Source organism: Elephas maximus, chromosome 21, assembly GCF_024166365.1.
Source record: "Elephas maximus indicus isolate mEleMax1 chromosome 21, mEleMax1 primary haplotype, whole genome shotgun sequence".
Taxonomy (NCBI): Eukaryota; Metazoa; Chordata; class Mammalia; order Proboscidea; family Elephantidae; genus Elephas; species Elephas maximus.
The window spans coordinates 53,028,662-53,051,457 of NC_064839.1; the positions used below are offsets into that span (position 1 = coordinate 53,028,662).

General features: G+C 42.0%; 1 protein-coding gene across 2 annotated transcripts in view; it reads right to left on the reverse strand.

Annotated features, from left to right (window-relative positions):
* ZCCHC14 (zinc finger CCHC-type containing 14) overlaps window positions 1–22,796 on the reverse strand; it is an 80,230-nt gene that overhangs the window by 30,723 nt on the left and 26,711 nt on the right. For both annotated transcript variants that reach the window (XM_049863925.1, XM_049863924.1), the window contains exon 2: window positions 17,261–17,384. In XM_049863925.1, the coding sequence (XP_049719882.1) occupies window positions 17,261–17,384 (124 nt within the window). The remainder of the gene's footprint in view (window positions 1–17,260; window positions 17,385–22,796) is intronic.

A 22,796-nucleotide genomic window follows, 5' to 3' on the forward strand; every position in this document is an offset into this window, starting at 1 on the left:
CTTTGTTGAATTTATATCTCCCTGACATGTTAGCACACCTGGGATCAGTCTTAGATAAGACTCAGAGCAAGGAATGATCTCCACAGTTCTAAAGGGCTGCGCTCCCATCTGCTGAAGGCCCACTGATCCTGCCAGGGCCCCCATCACCTGAGAGTCCCCTCCTGAGCCTTGGCCGACTGGGTCAGAAACACACTGGGCTTGTACTGACATGCCCTCGGGATGATAACAGGAGGAAGGCTTTGCCTCAAATTGGGATTTCAGGCCTGGAGTTTAACAAATTGCAAAATGAAGCCTTACGTGTGCAGGGAGGATCCCATTTTAACAAATGCCACCAAGAACTGAGTTCAACATGACGCCATACTAACAACCATTAAAAAAAAAAAAACCCAAATTCTGCTAGTATCTATTCTTTCAGCAGTTATTTCTATTAAGCATGTGCATATGGTATTGTATTTTAATATTACACACAGAAATAAAATACTTTAAATCTGTTATCTTTCAAAATGTTACGCATGTGATTTGCATTGCAGGAAAGAAGAGAAAGTAAAAATTTTTTAAAAGACACTCTCTGGTGTGTTCTGGACTCAAAAACATGCCAGAGGTGGCCTTGCCTTGCAGCTACAACACAGGACAAGTTCACACTCCCACCCTACTCTGTGACAGAGGCACAAGGGAAACCATCTGATAAAAGGAAAAGGATCATTTCTACACCATTCAAACAGTTAAACATAAATACATCTGCCTTCTCAGGCCTTATTTCTTCCCTTTGGCCAAGACTCCCCCTCCCCTTTCCAGGTACCGTTTGAAAAGTGGTGTGTAAGATTGTGGTGTGATGGATCACTTTTCTGTAGCCCTTCTCACCGTGGTCTTGTAACTCCCACCCAGGTGACTGGATGAGATTGTGCGAGTAGGGTAATTGTGGTCCACCAAGGGGATTGGTCAGTTTTGCCTTAAAATAGAGCCAATTCCAGAGTACAGAGAGGATTCCACCTCCACCACCAAAGAACAGGCAGAAGCAGAGAGCGCATCTTTGGACCCAGGATCCCTGTGCTGAGAAGCTCCTGGAACCAGGAGACAGAAAGAGAGAGAGAGAGAGAGCTCAAGAAGCAATGGGTGGCACAGAAACGACAGCGGGGGATGGTGTGGTGGGCTTTTGGCCCATGAAGTGAGAAAGCTAAGCGCCTTTGGGCAGGAAGCTTGCTGGCAGAGTAGAGTGCCTCTGGGCACTTATCAGCAGCTCTAAAAGAGCATTGTAACACTTGTTCCAGCAGGACAGAGGCTGAGGGCCAGAGAGAGGTGTGCCTGTAAGGGCAACTGGGAAGAGGCTGTCCTCATGAAAGAACTATATTCTTAGCGTTCCTGAACCTGAATTATAACCTGTTACTTCCCTAATAAACCCCATAATCAGGAATATTGTCTGTGAGTTCTGTGTGACCATCGCAATAAATTATCGAACCCAGCACAGAGACACAGAGTCTTGTGGTAGAGATGGTTGGTGTCAGAACTGGTAAAGATGGAAGAGAGAAGAGACATGGCTGATCTCCACCTCACGGAAATCAGCCTTGGGCCGTTGATCTTGATTCTCTTCCCTCCTTGTGAAGTTAGGGGAGTCAGACTCCGCCCTTACGATATTTGTACAAAGATGAAGGATGCTTTTTCTGGATTCTAGAGTGGCTGGCCACAATAACATGCAGACATCATTCAACCACACACACCCCTTCAGCCTCTTACATGGATCTGAATACCCTAAGACTCTGAGATGTGACACTGCAGCACCCTAGGACCACCTTCCTCACTTTCTGGAATGAAGCCACCAACACCACTGCTCCAAGAGGCATTCCCCCTTCATTCACTACTTCTTTTTATATAATCCCTTTATCCTCTCCTCTCCCTGTCAGAAGAATCAGTTCGTGTTCCCATGGGTTTGGCATTTGTGATTCCATAGTTCCACAGTTACTGGCAAAGCTACATCTAGAGCCCAGATCTTCCTAACACCTCGTTCTGTGACCTTCAAGCTACACTGCACTGGTGTTCACAGCTTATGCAAATGTCAAAGAGGCCACCCCACATTCCACATTCCCTAAGGGCTGAAGTCACAGCTTTTGTCCCAGCTTTATTTCTAAAAAGTGGACCCTAAGACTCATTGTGTAGCCATAGGCTTCTTGAAGCACCAGCTTCTGATCCTGCTTTCAAGGTCTCCTTAACAACAAGGACAAAGTAGGAAAACCATCACTAAGAGTTTAAAGGTATCCATCGCTTCCCCTCTTCCACATACACGGGGGCATTTTTTTCTCCTCAAAGGTAAAATGATACAATTTATGTTTTTAAGCAGCATTTCTAAATAAGCCAAAATATTTTTTCGAAATTAACGAGCCACTTATCAAACACAGTGTAGTTTCCCAACTCTCAAACCACACTGAGGTCTTTATGTCCTACTTCTGATTCAAAATACAGAAGTTTCTCAAAAGTTCAATACAGCGGACTCTTCAAGCTTCCATATTTTCTACAGGCATGGAGACTGATCTTTTATGGATAACTTATGGGGAACATAATGAAGAATGGTAAGGCTGTAACAAGTTAGCGTCATCACCCCACCCCCTCCTTGCTGGCTCTTTTCTAGAGGTCACTTGGCAGCGTACTAGAAGAACTACATATCTTCAAAACATAGCTTTGTGCTACATGAGATACTCAAGATAACACATCAAAAACAATTATGTTAAATATCCTCCCAACAGCCAATCTCCTGTCTGCTGCACAGGTGTTTTCCAAAGTGTCTTCCAAGGAATACCAGTTCTGTTTAGATGCTCAGGACCACTCCCCCAAAAGTTTCACACTAAGAAGTTTGGGGGAAAAAACTGAGAAGCACTGCATACTTTACCTCCTCCTTACAGACCATCAATGTACATTAGCCTATCAAAGGCTCTGAGAAGTCCTGCAATAAATATATCTATTACAAAACAGATATTTCTGAACTTTTTCGTATCCTGAGCATTCCTGAACTTTCTTCTTCTAACACGTATTAACATCCCAAAGAACAACTGTTCTATGGAACATACTTTGGGGAAAGTTCTAAGCTTACACTACCCAGTGCTGTAGCCACTGGCCGCGTGGTGTGCGACTATTTAAAGTAAATACATTAGAATTGAAAAAAATTTAAAAGTCAATGCCACATGAGACTAGTAGTTACCATGTTAAATAGCAAAGATAACAACATTTCAGTCATCACAGGGCATTCTATTGGACAGCACTGATCTAAATAAACCAGGGCTGGCAAAAGGCAGGTGGCCCACCCTCCACCTGTTTTTGTTAACAGTTTTACTGGAACGCACACAAGCCTATTTGTTCACATCTTGTCTACGGCCGCTTTCTGCCCCACAACAGCAGAGATAAGTTGCTGGGACAGAGACTCACGGCTTCCAAAGCCATATGTACCTATCTGGATCTTCGAAGACAAAAGCTGCCAATCCCGGCTCTAAACCAATTGTTCATTCACCAACATACATGTATTAGGCTCTCGGTACTGGGAAGTTAGTATTAGACAAGACCTGATTCTTGCAGTCTGTGGGTTATGGTCTGGTGGGGGAGAAGAAGCTTCACTTACTAAGTATTATTCTTTTTTAAGACTCCCAAATTTAGTAAAGTTGCATCAGGGTAGATATGCATTTTGGAAGATAGTAGAATCCATTTGGTTTAGAGCATTTTAAGCTTAAAATGCACCTTACAGGAAAGAATTACTTTAAAAAATAAAAATATATCTTTTCTGACAAAACAAAGAAAGCACGACATTTATAGGTTGTACACCTACCTCCCTGTCTTCATTCAGTGAAACTACTCACTGTTCTTGTTTTACTTCCTCAGTCAGACTGTCAGCAAATAAACTGCTTTTATGTTTTTCCACGTCAGTATTTTTTTAAACTTGCCCACAGTGACATCGCTCTCACCCCTATCTTTTGGTTTTTTAAACAATAGAATTTACACCATCAATGAACACAGAAAAATGCGGTCAGCACATCTTCCCTGGCCACAGAGTACCAATGGGTACCTAAATATTCCAGGACTGAATAATATTAAGGTTTATGAAAAAAGTAAAAAAACTCCATCTGGCCTGGAAGCGGGAAATGACTCATCTGGAGAGGAAAATGAGAAAACCAGACGAACATTATTCAGCTGTTTTCAAATTCAAGAGGCATTTCAAACTCCAGACTCAAATGCTGGTGAGTCTTCTCTGCAGTCTTCGGACAGCCCCATGTGTGGTATGTCAGCTCCCTGGACGGTGCCACTGAGCCCGTGTGGGCCGGCTCCCGGGGAGCCTCCACTGCAGCACAGCTCTGCACCAGATGAAGAGTTCACAGCCAGCTGTCTCCCCGGTGGATCTCTCCTGCTACCCTTCCTGAGAACAACACTGGGGTGGGGGTGGGGGGGCTCTGAAGATGAGCGAGGAAGGACAAGAGCAGTGGCTTTCACTCTCAGAAGGGATCCCGGCATCCAGTGTGACTGGCACAGCAGCTGGGGGGGTGGGGGGGGGCACCGTTCATTAAGTTTAAAACTGGTTAAGCACTCTCTCAATTTTGTAGCCATTGAAGACCAAGGTTATAGAAACAAAAACAGCATGGGAAAATGCTTATAATATCAACTAAAAAACCACAAACTATGTTTAAAATGATCATAAGTTTTGTTTAAAATAAAAATAAATTATCAAAAATGACAGGATTTAACTGTTTGGGTGGCGGAATTACATAGCTCCCCAGTAAATCTCCATAATGTAGTTCATAATTTTAAAATGCAAACATATATGCATACAAGTATATACTTGGAACCCCATTCCACGTGTGTTGCTGTGTGCCGTTGAGTCGGCTCTGACACATATTGACCCCATGCGACAGAGCAGAACTACCGCACAGTTTCTTAGACTGTAATCTTTATGGGAGCAGATCCTCAAGTCTTTTCTCGCACAGAGCCACTGGTGGATTTGAACCAACATGGATTCCCACTGACAACCTTTCAGTTAGCAGCTGAGCACTTAACCACTGTGTCACCAGAACAAAACAAAACAAACCCACTGCCATTGAGTCGATTCTGACTCACAGCCCCACCAGGGCTCCTTATTCCCTTTCACCTCCCTGCCACTCCTACAGACTTATGTCCTCTATCACATGGGAGTCCCATTACTTTTTTGAAGGGTGCAAGCAAACACATAAGTGGGAGGGGCTAGAAAGCATGCCACCACCTACAGGGCGAGGGCAGAGTCAAAGGCCCCTCAGACAGCATCTGTAGCAACCGGAAAGGCTCAGAGTGAAGCAGCCCACTTGTACCTGGCCAGAACATTACAGGCCAAGGAAAGGTGTCCTAAGAAGCAGACTGAGAAGGAACAAGCAAAGCTCACCATTTAGGGAGAAAGCTGGGGAAGAGAGAAATGGGACTGGGGTCCAGTAACATGTACAGGCACATTTGTGAGGGGACCAACAGGGCTGGGAAAAAGGGACAGCCTGAGACTGGACCAGGCTTCCCTCTCGTGTTGATATAAAACAAGAAGATGCATTTTTCCTTTTTAAAACCTTGGTAGTTCAAAATTTTCTTCTTTTCTTATTCAAGATGCACCAAAGAAATTTTCCTCAAATCTTACAAGTTGATTCACGAAACCTTTAATAAAATCTATAACTACATTCAACTACCTTTTTATAATTAAATCAATACCTAATTTTTAAAACCAATACAATCACATAACTGAAAAAGAAGGAGGAAAGCTGGAATCCTAAGGGTGATATCAGAAGTCAGAATTGCACGACAACACGGCGTGGTCTCGTAATTCTAAGACATATGCTTTTCTCTTACATTTTAACGGCTCTGAAATCATGAGTCTTAAAACCAATGGTTCTTATATGAAGAACATGGCATCAGGATTAGAGAAAGACTCACTAAACCTTCGATATGCAGATGAGACAACCTTGCGTGCTGAAAGTGAAAAAAGGCTTGAAAACACTGATGATGATCAAAGACTATATGGCCTTCAGTATGGCTAAACATAAAGAAAACAAAAATCCTCACAACACAGAAAAGACTGAAGTTGTCAAGGATTTCATTTTGCTTGGATCCACAATCAACGCCCATGGAAGCAGCAGTCAAGACATCAAATGAAACACTGCATTGAGCACATCTGCTGCAAAAGGCCTCTTTAAGTGTTAAAAAGCAAAGATGTCACTTCAAGGACTAAGGTGCGCCTGACCCAAACCATGGTGTTTTCAATTGCCTCTTGCATGTGAACGCTAGACACTGAATAAGGAAGACGGAAGAAGAACTGACGCCTCTGAATTATGATGTTGGTGAAGAATATTGAATATATCATGGGCTGTCAGAAGAATGAACAAATCTGTCTTGGAGAAAGTACACCCAGAATGTTCCTTAGAAGCAAGGATGGCCAGATTTTACCTCACATACTTTGAACATGTTATCAGGTGGGATCAGTCCCTGGAGAAGGACACCATGTTTGGTAAAGTAGAGGGTCAGGGAAAAAGAGGAAGGCTGTCAAAGAGATGGACTGACACAGTGGCTACAACAATGGGAGCCGGCACAACAACGATCATGAGGATGGCGCACATACACAGGGTCACTGCAAGTCGGAACCGATCTGACGGCACTTAATAACCATCACCAATGGTATCTCACAACTGCTGCTGGCCAATTGGCCATAATGCCATGGCTGTCATGACTTGAAACCTCCTGGTAAGATAAGAAAATAGCCAACAACACGCCTGCAAACTGGGTGCCGGTGGCTTAGAAGAAAACCCAGAAACAGTAGCAGAGCAATCTTCCAAGAAATGTATCCTTACCAGTGCTCCGGACGGCACACAGGACGCTGCTGCTGTCCAAAACCACAGACCTACCAACCAAGTCCAGAAAGGGATTCCTAGAGCAGGGATCAGTGAATACATTTTGGGGATATCTTATTGAGTCTATTTTGATCATATTTTCCTTTCTATGCATGTACAAGAGTAACAGGATTTTAAAAAGCTTTGTGTGTGTATGTGTATCTAAATCTTAAAGGATTCTTCCAATGAAATGACAAGTCTGTTATCTAGTTAACATGTATTTCCAAGTTTACAGGGCTCAACGACCAGAAGCTAAATGTACAACTGTTCTAATCTGTAAATGATATAAGATCAACTATGAATATCACTTAATAAGTTTCCATTCTGAAGTGACCTTGGCCCTGGGCCTCTTTATAACCCCAAGGAGGGGTTGGGAGAAAGGACATCCTGCACTAGTTTTCTTCCTCTCTGCTTTGCTAAGCACTCCTCCACTTGGAATGTTGCTTTCATGGCCACTCCTAAGAGAAGCAGGACAGCATTAGGGCATGCAAGGCTTGAAGTGTCCAAAAGTTAAGACAGCCAACCAGTATCAACTCTCTACTATAAATATCGAATTCTGTAATGACCGGGTTGGCAACCACCAAACAATCAGCATGACAGTTTTACATTATTTTGCCATCTACCTAAATGGTCTCTATATCCTCTAACTAAAAGCAAATTAACCTAACCATTTTAAATCCACTAACTGAAATGCATGCACCAGTATGCTTTAATGATTACAATTTTTACCTTAGGGTTAAAAAAAAAAAAAAAAAAAGGTTCCAGAGAAGATTCTGGAAGGTTTAGACAAAAAAATCAGACTTTATAAAATATAATCTGCAACAGGTTTCGGGAAGGCAACGAACAGGGAAGTGTCCCGAGGAGACAGGCACATCCCAGATCCTACCCAAGTTGATTCCTCTCAACCCAATGTCCTTCATTTCCAACAAGAGTATAAAAATACTGTAAAACCAAGCAGAGAAGAGGGTCGTTCAATTTGTCAGAACATATACGCTATATATACATATATATTATACTTTTCTATAAATAATCATAAGGTCAATGCTAACGGAGTCAACTATATTATCACAGGTTCAAACCACAGAACATAGGCTGTATCCCACCCCAAACTACTCACTCTTCTCAAAATCTCTCCTGGTTTTGTCTTAGAGTTCAAAAGAAACACATTTACACACAAAAGTCTTTTATTAAGGCCATTTCTTTTTCTGTCTTTGATTTTCCTCTTCTCCCATTTATATTTATTAACTGTAATTAGCTCTATTGGATTTATGTTTGAAAAAGCAACAAAACACTTCTCCTCTCCCAAATAAACAGATCCACTGTACTTCACTGGTACCGCCAGAGTGAGAACAAAAAACCAAACGAAAAACCTGCAGTGGAGCTTCCATTTTAACAAAAAAAGGTAGGGGCCTTAAGGCAGGAAGAGATCTATTTCTTTAAAGATATAAAAGACAATCCCGAGATTACAAATAATTAATCTATGAATAGCCTTACATTCTAAGCCATAAATAAGGCACTTAGGTGACTATATCCAAAGAAAAAGCATCTTAACGGTGAATAAAAAAGTCCTTTTGTGATTAAAAGTACTTATTTTAGTACTGTGTTAGCTGAGGTTTTCTATAGTAGTCCTACATAATCTTCCTATACAGTGATGTTAACTGAACTTCCGTGCTAAAATAAAAGTCTTAGTGCTTTCCTCCGGCTTTTTTGGGCTAACCTGTGTTTCAGGAAAACTTCTTTGAATGTGGCCTATAAAGCCCCGGGTTGGGAAGTCTGGTTCCAGGTCATATGAAGAGCTCCCCCCCGTGTGTGGCTATCACCCCCAGACAGTGTGCATGGAGCAGCCAGCCCCAGGAGGGCTCTGAAGCCTGGACAGGAGGAGGAGAGCTGGGAAGGAGACCAGAGTTCAATGTTCCACCATACCGGCAGATGTGTACCAGTTCTTTCTCCTCCAGGCCCCCGGCCTGAATGCAGCACAGCCTGAAACCCAAGTGGGCCGAGGCCCAGACAGAGAGCCCAGGAGGAGCCCTCAAGTGAGCGCAGGCCAAGGAATAGAACAGGGAACTCCTGATGCTCTGAGAGAGCAGCAAAAGCCCCCATTTGTCTTTTTTCCATCTTTTTCTTTTCTCCATTCTCTTGTGTCCCGACTCCCAAATAATTCTGGGGCAGTGGCAGCAACAGAGAACCCCGGGGAGCCAAGCCCTGAAGGAGGGAAGCTGTCCTCTTGAATCTGAGGAGCTGTGACTCCAAAGGGGATGGGTGAAACCTCACTCTTTTCCTCTTTCTGTCCTCCTGCCACTTGGTCACGAACATGGGCACGGTCATGGAAGTGCACAGTAGAGAAAGCAGAGGGAAGAATTCAGAGAAGCGACCCTATAAAGTTGTTTATGAACTCCTGGGCTCAGCCCCAAGCTGCACACGTGGATCTGACTCTAAACAGCACACACAGACTTTGAGATCTGAACCACAGACTACATCACTGCCCAAGGCTTGGACTGGCCACCGGGTAATGTGCACGTAGGACAGATCCAAATAGCGCTGCAAATGCTTTGAAAATGGAGCTCACACGCAACCACAACCCACAGAAGGCTAGTCAGAAATTGCAGCCTGAACCTAACCAGTTGATTGTCTGCTGAAACAAAAATTGAACACCAGCCAAGTTAGAGCACACCAGACACTTTTCCAAATCAGCGCATAGCATTGTCTGTTCGGATGCCAAACCTTAAAATAAACCAAATTAAATAATGACCATTATAAAAAAAACCATTTTTTTTAATTAAAAAAGAAAGTTATACCTAATTACTGATGATTCTCAGAAATTTAATACAAAGTTTCTGTTATAAATACTTTCGTTGTTAGGTGCTCTGAAGCCAACTCTGGCCCATGGCGACCCTGTGTGTGCACAGCAGAACTGCTCCGCTGGGTTTTTAGGTACTGCTTACTCCGAACGTTGACAGACTGCTTTATTCTGCTTATAATTCAAATGACTTACTGGATAGCAACAAATGGTCTTCCTGATCGTGTACCAACTTACACCCCAATGATCAGTGTATAGGAATTTCCATCTCTGTGCATCCTCATTTACATCATGCTAATTGCCATCTTCCTCATCACTAATGAGGCTGCACACCTTTCTGTTGTTAGTCTGTATGGGTTTTCCATTCTGTGAAATGTCTAGCCAAGCCTTTTCGAAGTTTTATGTTTGGCTGTTAGATGTGTTCATATGGAATTGAAGGAATTCTTGAAATCTGTCCCTACCCCAAGGTCATGAAAATATTCTTTAAAAACTATAAGAACTTTTTATTATAGAAAATTTCAAATATATACAAAGTGATATAAAACAAACCCCATGAACTCCATCATCCAGCTACATGGACCACAAAGTCAGGACTACTCCTTCCTTCATACACTTAGTCACATCGCTACCACACAGCCACCCTCCCCCAAACTGGATGTTTATATTAAATTCTAGACATTACGGTTTAACCACAAACATTTAAGAATGAATCTCTTATCAAGTAACTATAATATCCCTATTGTGCCTACAAGAAAAAAACAATAATTATTGAGTATGATATCAAATACCAAGTTCACATTTCCTTTCTGTAGAACAAAACCTCATATAAATAGTTATACGAACTTTGATTTTCATTTCCCCAAAACTGTGAAGATAACTAGAAGGGGCTGGGTGGAGGGAAGGTGGGGTAGAGATGAGGAGGGAGAGGTCAGGCACTTCCTATATTCCTGGGCAATTCACGCTCATGTTAACTGAAGTAGAAGAAGGGAACACGGCAGCAAGTCTACCAAGGAAGGCCTAGAGAAGTAATGGTAGATGCCATCCATTGAACACTGAGGCCTACCAAAATAACAAAACTCTAACTCTATAAAAACATAAAAAAACAGTCAATTCACATCCGACCTAAAGTGCAGGTGAAGCAAGCCCGATATAAGATGTGCCAGCCCTGGGCCCTTTCCTCCACCACTCTAGCAACATGGACTTCGGCACCACCTTCCCTGAGAAGAGTTGGCTTCCTGTCAGTTTCCACTCCTCACCACGTCATACACCATGTACTGCACTTGTGGCAAGCTGCAGCCTGCTGTTTTTAATCAGGATGCCCAAAGGCATAGGCAGCAAGACAGGCACCTGAAATAATTCTTATAAATTAATCTGGGTAGCAATTGCAACACAAATCCAAAAAGAAAACCAAAATGCTATTGATGCAAGGGATCAGGCAACACAGTTCACTACAAAATACTGAGTGTATTTGTACTTGAAGGTGTCCAGGCACCACCAAATGCAGGTAAGAGCAGGGTGGGACCAGACTCTCAGCAGCCTTCAGGGATAGGCCTTGCACTCCTCCACCTAAGGCAGGAGGCAACCAAGCAATACGGCAGCGCTGTACACGGGAGCCTGTGGCAAGACTGCTGAAGAAGAGGGATCTGAGAGATGCAGAGATGGATTTTGGCGGAGGAGAGGGGAAGCTAGAAGAAAAGTAGAAAGGTGTGATGACAATAGCCAAGGTGAGTGATCCTGAACAATGAGAAGGTCAGCAAAAAGTCAAAGTCAACATAGGACTGTGTCTCACCCAAAGTGATAGCCAGGTGGTGACAAAGCCAGGACTAGGATCACATTTTCCTGATTCCTGGCCCAGGAATCTCTCAATTAAAACTGCTAAAGCCTAAGGGTCACTTTGACTGCCAAGGTATCTTCAAAGAATTTGAAAGTGTTAACTTTCACATCAGGACTTATAAAACAAGAAACCTGTAATAGCTGTAATATCGTTTGAGAATAACTTACTCTTTTGAAACATTTTCCCTTTCTACCCTAAAGCCTTTTGGAAAAAACCAGGTGGTTCCTAGGTTTCTGCCAAATATGTCTTTCTTTTATTTGCTTCCAATGTATCTTTATTAAAGAAATTAATTCTATATGCCCAACAAAAAAAAAAAAACACTTCAAACGTTACCAAAACTATGCTAAAAGAAATCACAGTAAAGAGGATGTTATTATTACTTTAAAACAAAGATGAGAATTTAAGGGGGCAGGGAAACTAGATTAATGGAGATGGAACAATTAGAATGGAAATACTGAAAATGCTCACACACTGTGAAGGATGTAACCAATGGCACTGAGTAATCTGTGTAGAAATTGTTGAATGGGGACCTAAAGTTCTGTGTAAAGCTTCACTGAAACCACAATAAAATATTATTTAAAAAAAAAAATGAATAACTTTAGTTTTAGGGGAAAAAAAAATGTCATTTATGTCATAAAGGGGGAAAAAAAGAACCAGAATCATTTTCCAGCAAATACCCCTTCTCCTTAGTCCTCTACAACTCCATTTCTTCATATGTCATACTTAAACTGAACTCTAATAACATTTAAGATGCTTCCTGCTTTAAATTTTTTATTACTATAATCCAGTTTTCATTTAAAAATCAAAAATACTCTTAAGGGTCTCAGCTAAGGAATAAAAGGAATAGTGTACCTAAAATACCAGCTTACTTTCTCACTTTTATCTAGTTGTCTGTGTTCATAAGGGTAATTTTTAGAAGCATTACTTCTTTTGCTGTTGCTGTCGACTTGGCAGAACCATGAGTCCCAGTACTGTGTGATTGTCTACCATTCTGTCATCTAATGTGATTTTCCTGTGTGTTGTAAATTCTAGCACTATGATGTAGTGAGTTGGATTAGTAGCAGTTATACTGATGAGATCAACAGGATTGGATGGTATCTTGAGCCACTCTCTTTTGGGGTGTAAAGGAGAGAAGCGAGCAGAGAGACATGGGGACCTCATACCACCAAGAAGGCAGTGCTGGAAGCAAAGTACGTCCTTTGGGCCTGAGGTTCCTGTGCTGAGATGCTCCCAAACCAAGGGAAGACTGATGCATCACAAGGACCTTCCTCCAGAAGCTGACAGAGACAGAAAGCCTTCCCCTGGAGCTGGCATCCTGAATTTGGACTTCTAGCCTACTAGACTGTGAGAGAATAAACTTCTCTTTGTTAAAGTCATCCACCTGTGATACTTCTGTTATAGCAGCACTAGATGACTAAGACAACTGGTGTCAAACACAAATACCAGAAACACAACTAAGGGGGTGATGATGAAGATAACTGTTCCATCTTAGGCATACCAACTAAGAGATACCAGCAGGCTATTAGGTGGAAATACTCAGTTACCACTGGTTAATGTGGATTCGGAGTCCAGAAGAAGGGTCTCAGCTGGAGTTACAGGTTTTAAAGTCATCAACACATTAATGGTGGTTACATCAAGGGCTTAGACAAGACTGTTCAGAGAAAAGTATTAAGTAGAAGGAACAGAAAGAGCCTTGGGGATTACTAATATTTAAGAGGAAACTTCCAAGGAAACAGAGAAGCAGGAAGAAAGGCAAGAGGAAAAATCAGGCAACTGTGGTATGGAAACCAATGGAATGCATGCCATATCAACTCTTTTCTATGTATGGTGTTTCACAATTAAAATAGATAAATAACTAAACCAAGGGAGGACAGAGTTTAGAGCGGGGGTAATCACCAAATGTCAAGCGAAAGATATAAAAACTGAAAAGCAACAACCTCTGCCCAACAAAACACTAAAAGGATTAACAAGGATTCTGACTAATAAAACCAAGTTAAGGCATTTAACCAAGGTCGCATTTACCACTTTTGAGGGAAGGAAGTCTCCAAATGAAGCGAGGCTCCTGGCTACAGAACAAGGTTCATGAAATTTTCAGGAATTAAAGGTAGTCCTGAGGGAAGTTCGTGAATGTCTGATGCTGGGCTGTAATTCTTGCTGAGAAAACTACAAAAAGATGCACTCCAGCAAGAGGAAAAGTAAATCCAAGGAATGGAGTGAGATATAAGCAGTAGTGTTTTATCTTAAAGGATAATTCTATCCAATTGATAATGACTTCCTGGAGCACTGGAGAGAATAATTCTGAGTCTTCGTAAGAGCTCAGCAGGGGCCACACCTCAAGAGGAGAGAGGAAGGACAAACAAACAACTTTGAGAGTTCAAATGCACGAGAGAAGACTTCTTGATGGAAAGGTCCAGAAGAAGCTTTATCTATAAAGACATGCAGGCAGATAGAACAATCGCAGCAAAGGACAGAGGCAGTAAATTTGGATATATGTCAATGTACTGAAACCAATTAGCCAAACAGTTAATTCAATTAGGCATAATGGCCACTGGGAAAGTTCACTTTTGGTGATTTAGTCTGCTTCTGGAAATCTTGGGAGATTTATAAAAAGGGAGAAGAGATGAGTGAAACAGTATTTATCGATCTCCTACAGGATAACGGACACGCTGCTCAGTGCTTGGTACATATTGTCTTATTTCACCCTTTCAGCATTGCTTTAAGGTTGGTATTAATGATATGATTTTTTAAATGAGAAAATCTGCAGCTCACAGCCAGAAGGTAAGTGTTTGCAGTAGTCTCAGTTACTTAGTAGAAGGGCTGTGATTCGAACAGATTTGCCTGACTTGAACACCCCATCGTTTCCACTTCAACACACAGCCCATGTTTGTCTTGACATAGGGTTTATGAAGGCAAACTGGTGGCAATATGTTTAGAAAGTCAGGCGAGGGCCAGAGTTTGAATACTAAGCCAAGAAGCATGAACATCGCATTCCACTGACATCTGCAAACCACTGATTCATGGGAAGAAAAAGAGCAGCAGTATCTTATTTGTGTTAGGGATATCAGGTAAAAGCCTATTTCAATAGACCCAGTAAGAAATCAAGACCTAAACTAGGCTATCAATACAAATTGGTAGAATACAACAGATTTAAGAAAGATAAAATGGCAAGTCAGTAGAACTCAAGAGGTTGACTGGATATAACACACTAGAAAAAGAGAGGAAATTATGAAGTATTGCCATTGAGAGAAGCTAAGAAGCCAAAATAAAGAGAAGATTCACAAGGAAAGATATATATTTCTATCATTTAGAATTCAAGGTATCAATTACATGCATAAGCAGAGTGGTATTCTGGTAGATGAAAATTGGTGACTTGCTGTTGGAAAAGATTCTGACTGAAATATGATTTGGGTCATTTACATAAAAAAGAAAGCTCCTTAATGAGAAAGTGTGTCAAGCACTGTTAGATACTTCATTTTGAATAAAATTATTTAAAGAGAAAAAAAAAAAGCCAAGTTAACTTGTTTGCCAATTTCTAGACAGAGAAATGATTATTCCCAAGGAGCCACGGATGGAGAATAAATACTGTAGATGACAATAACGTACACAATGATGCTCAGCCCATTACTCTGTTTTCTAAGCGCTACGTTAGTCTGAGAAAGGACAATAATGGTCAGACAACAGGTCTGCTGTGGCTCCTGTGAAAAGAGGCTCCTCCTTTCCCTCTTATCGCACCAAAACATACAAACGAGAGACAAACACGAACAACGGCCATGTGGTTTTTCTGGCCGTATGTTTTAAAATTAATAACAGAAAAGCAATGGGGTATCTCAATAATTATGTCTCCAGGAAAAAGTGCCAGGATAAAGAGGAGGTTGCCCCTTAAGATCAGAAGGAGGTTTGGTGGGCAGAGAGTCCAGTGTTGATTATCTGGGGACACAGGCAGCAGCTCCTTGGGGAGGCCTACCTCCTGGACAACATTCACGGGGAAAAAGGAAAACAGCAGTTTTCAGAGTGGAAAAAAGCCTAGAATTTAGGTGATAGCTCTCTATTCTGGGAGCTGAACCAGCATTTGGTCTTTAGGACGACCACGTGGTAAAGACGTTCCACCAAGACAGGCGGGTCCTCCAAAGGCATGAACGCATGTGAAATGGAAATTATTACACACACACCTAGGAGTGTTATGAGGGTTGAAAGGGGTAATAAAACCTCACTGGGCTGGTGTAAGGATTAAATGTTGTAATAACAGAACATAAACACAGGTTGCGGCTGGTAAGAGATGAATATTTCCAGAGTTATGTCCAAACTCTGAGTCGGGCAGCTCTCTCTGATTTTGTCAGAGTGGAGGTTTATTTCAACAACTATTCACTTTTACGCATCTGTGCAGTACAAAGCACCGTGCCTAAGACAAGAGGGAAACAGAGGAGGGCACAACATACAAACCCAAACACAGCTCCTGACCTTGAAGCACTTAAGTTCTAGGAAAAGAAACAAATGTACTATAAACAACAAAAGGAGAGAAACAAAGAAAAACTGCCTATAGAAGTTCCAGTTCCCTTACTATAAGGGATCCACCTGGGAAGTCCCATCCTGTTTGCTCCCCCCTCTGAAGAGTCCAGAGACTACAGCAAGTGTTTCTTATACCTGGAATTTATCATTTACTGTATTTTTACACAAATAACATGTGCTTAATTCGTCTTCTGCCAACTACGTGCCTCCCACCCCCACACGTTATGCCATTTTTTTTTTTTTTTTTTTTACACGTTACTGACTTCAATTTGTATTTCTGACCACATGGAAACTTCACTTAAGGTAGGTATTATCAACTTAAGTTAACAGAAACAAATGTACAGTTTCGATTATTTTCTGATTACTGGGGGACTACCAAACTCAATCCATGGTTTCTTGACTGTAGCTGATACCTTTATTATACAATTATTATCAAAAGTAATATTTTCAGACTATTTTTATATACATAAGCAGGACATTAAAGAAAATGAACAGAATTGATATGAATTGTCTGTGATATGGGAGGAGCGGTGAATGAGGCTGAAATTCACTTCTGGAAATGCCACAACACATGCATGGTGTATGTGTGGGAATGTTATTTGTGAAAAAATATGGTAGTCCTACACAGTCACCTCTATTCTCCTCTTAAAAACTCTCCTATACAATCACATAGTTGATAAAGTTTTAAATAAATTCGACTTTGTTATCTACTGTCTGGAATGGCTTGCGGAAAGCCAGGCATGTGAGAGAGTCTATCTGAAAAGCGTCACACATTGCCTTTTACTAGCTTACTGGCTCACTCTAGAACTACACAGCCAATATGGCAGCCACCAACCACACTGAGTTATTTACATTTGAATTAAATTAAAAACTCAGGTCCTCATCACACTAGCCACATTCCAAGTGCTCAAAAGACACACGTGGCTGCGGCTACCATGTTTGATAGTGTACACAGAAAACATATTCATCACAGAAAGTTCCATAGGATACTGCTGCTTAGAATCTAAGACTTTTTTTGATGGGGGCACTTTCAGTTTTGCCCCCTTTAATGAACAACAATATCTGAAATTTCGGAGCCATGGCAAATTCATGTATTTCTTGTAGAATTTAAACAAATAGTATCCTTCACTAAAGAGCATTTATAAATGATCTACCAGCATGTAGTACAGCACCATCACAAAGACCTCCTCTCCGCGCTCTGGCACACCTTCCCTCCGGCCATTTGCAAGCACTCATGGAACCCAAGCTTGGACTCACCTTTGGAGTGTTTTCCTAAAGGCCTCCTGGGCAGCGACTCCTCTATGGAATGTGCTGATGTGTGTAGTGCATTTTCCAAACTATTACTGACACTGCTGATGGGGGTCTCAGTCCTTGGAGTGATCTGAGGGAACAGAAATACAATCATCTTATTTCCTTCCAGTTAGTTAATATGGAATTATTTTTGCTGTTATTTAAAAGCTATTTATATTTATCTTACTTTGAAATTTTTCTATAAAACTTGTGTCACTTGTGTAATAATAAGCACTTCCTGTGAAAGACAAAAAGTACACCAATCTACTACTCACCAACAAACTTTTAAAAAAGCCCAGATGGCTGTACCAAACGTGGCAGCTTTCTTTGTCTTGTGTCAGGGGTTCATTAGGTTGGCTAGAAACTGTATTAGCTAAGTTGGCATAAATTATACACCTAGATGTGAGGCAAAACCTTTTATTATATCGTTTCAAGTCATACAGTTTCCTGTAAAACTAGTCACGTGACAGGATTAACACCACCCTTCTATAAATCTTGCATAAATCACAAAATACTCTAAAAACAACGGTAAAGAACACCATACAATCTATCTGTGGTACAGCTGGAAACATACTGTAAAACTACAATTCCATTTTTTAGGACTGCATCACAAAAGTACCTACATGTGGAAAAAACGTGTGAGGCTGCTCCCTGATGCCAAGTTTGTCATCATGAAACTGAGAGCACCGCAAAGATCTATCAACAGACACCCCACTAAATGAGCTACAGGACAGTCACTTGTGGAAAGGATACACTCATGAAGGAACAATAAAAGTGTCCCACGTATATTAAGTTTAAATACAAGTCACAGAACAGTAAGCGTCATCCAATCTACCCTCCCTCTTTTGGATTTAAAATGAACGTGCCTGTGTATAAATAAACTTCAAACAGTATCAGAGAAAGGTACCAGAGTTTGAAATTGATCAAAGCAGGCATGGGTGGCTGTGTGTATGTCTGTGTTTTGGATATAAACCTATTGCCGTCGAGTCAATCCTAGTTTATAATGACCCTACAATTCTGAGAATTGCCCCATAGGGTTTCCAAGGCTATAATCTTTATGGAAGCAGACTGCCACATCTTTCTCCAGGGGAGCAGCTGGTGGGTTCAAACCCCAACCTTTCGGTTAGCAGCCGAACACTTTAACCGCTTCACCACCAGGTCCCCCTTTTTGGAAAAATATAAAATAAAGGGGAAGTTGGGGAAACAGACTTGAGCACTGACTTTTTAAGGTCTAACTCTGAGCAGCTGAGATGCGGCTTCACCTCTCTGGCCTTTATTTTCATCACTTGTATAGTAGGTGGAGGTGGAGCAAAATAACCCGCAAGCTCACCTGCAAGTACAGATTCTGCAACAGACTGTGGAAAGGTGTGGCCCAGGGAAGCAGAGCCTAGAGCTCTAGTAAAGCAGGGCCAGTGACTGTCCACCTTCCAGTTGGGGCACGAAGGGAGCAATGCAGTCAGCAAGGAGACTGCCCAGAGCAGCCACAGAACACATGTACAGCAAGCACTGGGAAAGGATACCACATAAATACCAAAAAAAACCCCAAACCCACTGCCATCGAGTCAATTCTGACTCACAGCAACCAGATAGGACAGAGGAGAACTGCCCCCATAGGGTTTCCAAGGCTATAAATCTTTATGGAAGCAGACTGCCACATCTTTCTCCAGGGGAGCAGCTGGTGGGTTCAAATGCCAACCTTTTGGTTAGCAGCCGAGCACTTAACCACTGTGCCACCAGGGCTCCTGCACATGTGAAAAAAAATACCCATTGCCACAGAGTCGGTTTTGACTCATGGCAACCCTGTAAGACAGAGCAGAACTACCCCACAGGGTTTCCAAGGAATGGCTGGTAGATTCAAACTACTGACCTTTTGGTTACCAGCCAAGCTCTTAACCTATACAGAGGTCAAAAACTCTGCCTTGTCACTTCATTAATACTCTCCATGCACCTGTGCACCTAGGTTTGTGGAAGAGTGATTCACTAGAGAGACGGGGTGATTCTATTCTGATTTTATATATCTATATCCTGCCTCATTCAAAGAAAAAAAATTTAATCAAAATTTTTATTTTCATTTTCTAATCTAGTATTTAAGGGGAGCCCTGATGGAGCAAATGGATAAGGGCTCAGCTGCTAACAGCAATATCGGTGGTCTGAACCCACCCATCAGCTTGACGGGTGAAAAGACCTGGTTTCTGCTCCCATAAAGATTACAGCCTAGATAACCTATGGGCTGCTCCATTTTCTCACATGAGACTACCATGAGTTGGAATTGACTCAACAGCACACAACAACACAACCCAGTATTTGCAGTATTACACAGAGAGCAGTGTTCAATCATTTACAGACCGAGAGCTGAGTGAGACCACACACCATATCCTCTCATGCCTCCACTAAGCTCACTGCAGCAGGGAGCCCTCTCTGGGCTCTGGAAGCTGCTTAGGCCCCATTCAGGAATAACAGCTCCTATACGACACAAAGAACACCTTCCAAGAAATGTCACTCATCACAAGTCTAGTTAATTAGGAAGTTTATAACTTAAGAAAATCAACCCTACTCATCCAGGATGTTTCTAAAAGTCAACTGTCTCAATAACATTAACAAGATACTATCAAGAAAGCTACATTTTTTATTTATAACTTAATAGTTGAACTGAACTGGATTATTTCCCACAAATTTTGCAGTTTCTTTCATCATTCAACGGCTAGAAACCAAAAAACTAAAGCCATTGCCGCTGAGTCGATTCCAACTAATAGTGACCCTACGGGACAGGGTAGAACTGCCCCACAGGGTTTCCAAGGGGCAGCTGGTAGATTCGAAAATGAACTTCTTTCTCATTAAGCAAGATAACAGGACTAAATGGGTACAAGTAATTACTCAAAGAGCAAGATTTTTGGTCCAAGTAGTAAATATTACTTTGGGAAACAATGTAGGAGGATCAGTGTTTTTCATTATATAACAAATATCTGATACAGTCCTATTTGACCTGACTCACAGGAACCTCCATATTTTCAAGCTACTTTACTTTTTTAATTTTTATTGTGCTTTAAGTGAAAGTTTACAAATCAAGTCAGTCTCTCATACAAAAATTTAGATACACCTTGCTATATGCTCCTAGCTGCTCTCCTCCCACTGAGACAGCACACTCCTCCTCTCCACCCTGTATTTCTGTGTCCATTCGGCCAGCTCCTGTCCCATCTGCCTTCTCATCTGCCCTCCAGACAGGAGCTGCCCACATAGTCTCATCTGTCTACTTGAGCCAAGAAGCTCACTCCTCACTAGTATCATTATCTATCTTATAGTCCAGTCCAATCCCTGTCTGAAGAGCTGGCTTTGGGAATGGTTCCAGTCTTGGGCTAACAGAAGGTCTGGTGACCATGACCTCCAGGGTCCCTCTAGTTTCTTTTCTAGCTGCTTTGGTAACTCACTCTGAGTCCTAGTCCTACAGCCAGAGATATTTAGTTGCCTTGACAACCAACAACAGAAGTACTAACCTTCTTGGCTAGTGATGAACCTCTCCTGCACCAAATAGAGACACAGAAACAAGTTTCTGCACACACATCACCTGCCCACCCCAGAACATCCCAAACAGCCACAAACAAGCACTCGGCCTCCCACCCTAAATGGCTAGGGGAAAGGGAGAGAAGGGCAGGGTAGAGGAAAATGCACTATAACCATTAGGAGCCCTACTGGGATGGACTAAGATGTTGGTTCTCAACCTGGACTGTGCACTGGAATCCTAGAGGCACTAAAAGAACACATACCAGTGCCAAGTCCCACACATCCCACTTACATCAGGATTTCTGGGTGTGGGGCCTGGAAACATGTTTGGCCTTTTAGTGTGCGTTTTGCTGTTTAAGCTCCCCAGGTGATTCTAATTTACAGCCATTGATGATCCCATTTCACACTGAATCTATCATCTTGTCAATTCCCAGCAAGAACAAAGGGGAAAACAGGAAGTTCCTTCCAAGGCTTGTAACAGGAAACGCTAAAGGTTGTAGGTCTGTTTGTGGTGGCTACAAATAGAAGGGGAAAAACTTCTGAGCTACTTTATCAAAATATACGCATTGCATCTGACACAAACAAGACAGCTCTGAAAAAAACTCCTTAAAACTGTAATTACTGTAAAGAAATGTTTTCCTCAGTATCTTATCCCAAAGCAATTCTTAGTTTTCCAAATGTTCACTTTTTCCAACTGAGCCTTTGTCTTTACTTTGCTCCTTTGTTTACATTGAAAGCTGCCTCCCTTGCACTTCCCAGAAATGCTGTTTTGGGTTATTTTTGGTAGAGTTAATTTGCCCATGTGACCTGGGCAGTTAACTTGCATGCTCTCTGACTCATGCGCACACTGCACAGCTCCAGGGGCCGGCGGATGTACACGAGGACACAGGCCTGATCAGTTCCAAATGTCGCCCGCTGCTACTGCTAGGAAGGCCACGATAGAACTCCTTCCAGCAGCCAAGCCTGACTCAACCTTGAGATATTTTTTCTATTAATTTCAAAATCCTTTTTTCTTGTAAGAACCTCACTTTAATTTTTTAAATGAAACAATTAGTATGCTCCACTGTGCTGTCTAATTACAGCTCATCATCAAAGCCGGTCTTCCTATGACCTCCAAGGGTGGGCCTTCAGTGCCTGGTTCCTGTGATGACGGCGGTTGGCCTGGACTGTCCTCGCTGCTGAAACTCTTTTCCTTGACACCCGCCCTGCTTGCTCCCTTCATTTCCTTCAGGTCTTTTCTCCAACGACACCTTCTGAGCAAGACCTTCTCTCTGCTCAGCAGAGCATTTTATCTGCTTTGTTCACCACTGTATTCCCTGTGCTTAGAAGGGTGTCTGGCACAAAGCAGGCAATTAATAAGCTATCTTTTAAATGGATGACCGTATCATCAGATTCTAATGAAATTCAGGATTAAACAGACATAAAACAGCACCGTTATTTCAAAGTAAAATTTTTGCAATCTACATTACACTACATACAATCATCAGAGTATTTCACCATAGTTAATAAGACAGAGCTAAAACCCAGGAATCAAAGCAAGCTACTGGCAGTCACGTGGCACACAGACCATCCCGTGGTTCTTACAGGAAAGCTGCTTTAGGTTCAATATTTATTGGACACCTTTGCCATCGAGTGGATTCTGACGCGTAACAACCCTACAGGACAAGGCAGAACTACCCCATCGAATTTCCAAGGAGCACCTCGTGGATTTGAACTGCCAATTTTTTGATTAGCAGCCATTGCTCTTAACCACTACACCACCAGGGTTTCCAGTGGACACCTAGGGAACAAAAATGGAATAACGGAGAAGCTTATACTCTGGCTTTTACAAAATTAAACTTCTGTTATAGGTGTTTATAAATAGAGACTACTTTGCTGCTTCTTAAACTTTAACATGCAAAATGCCTCCAGATCTCCCAAAGTGCAGGTCTGACACTAACAGCCTGATACTAATACCAGGTCGGGGCAGGGCCTGAGAGGCCTAACAAGCTACCAGGTGATGCAG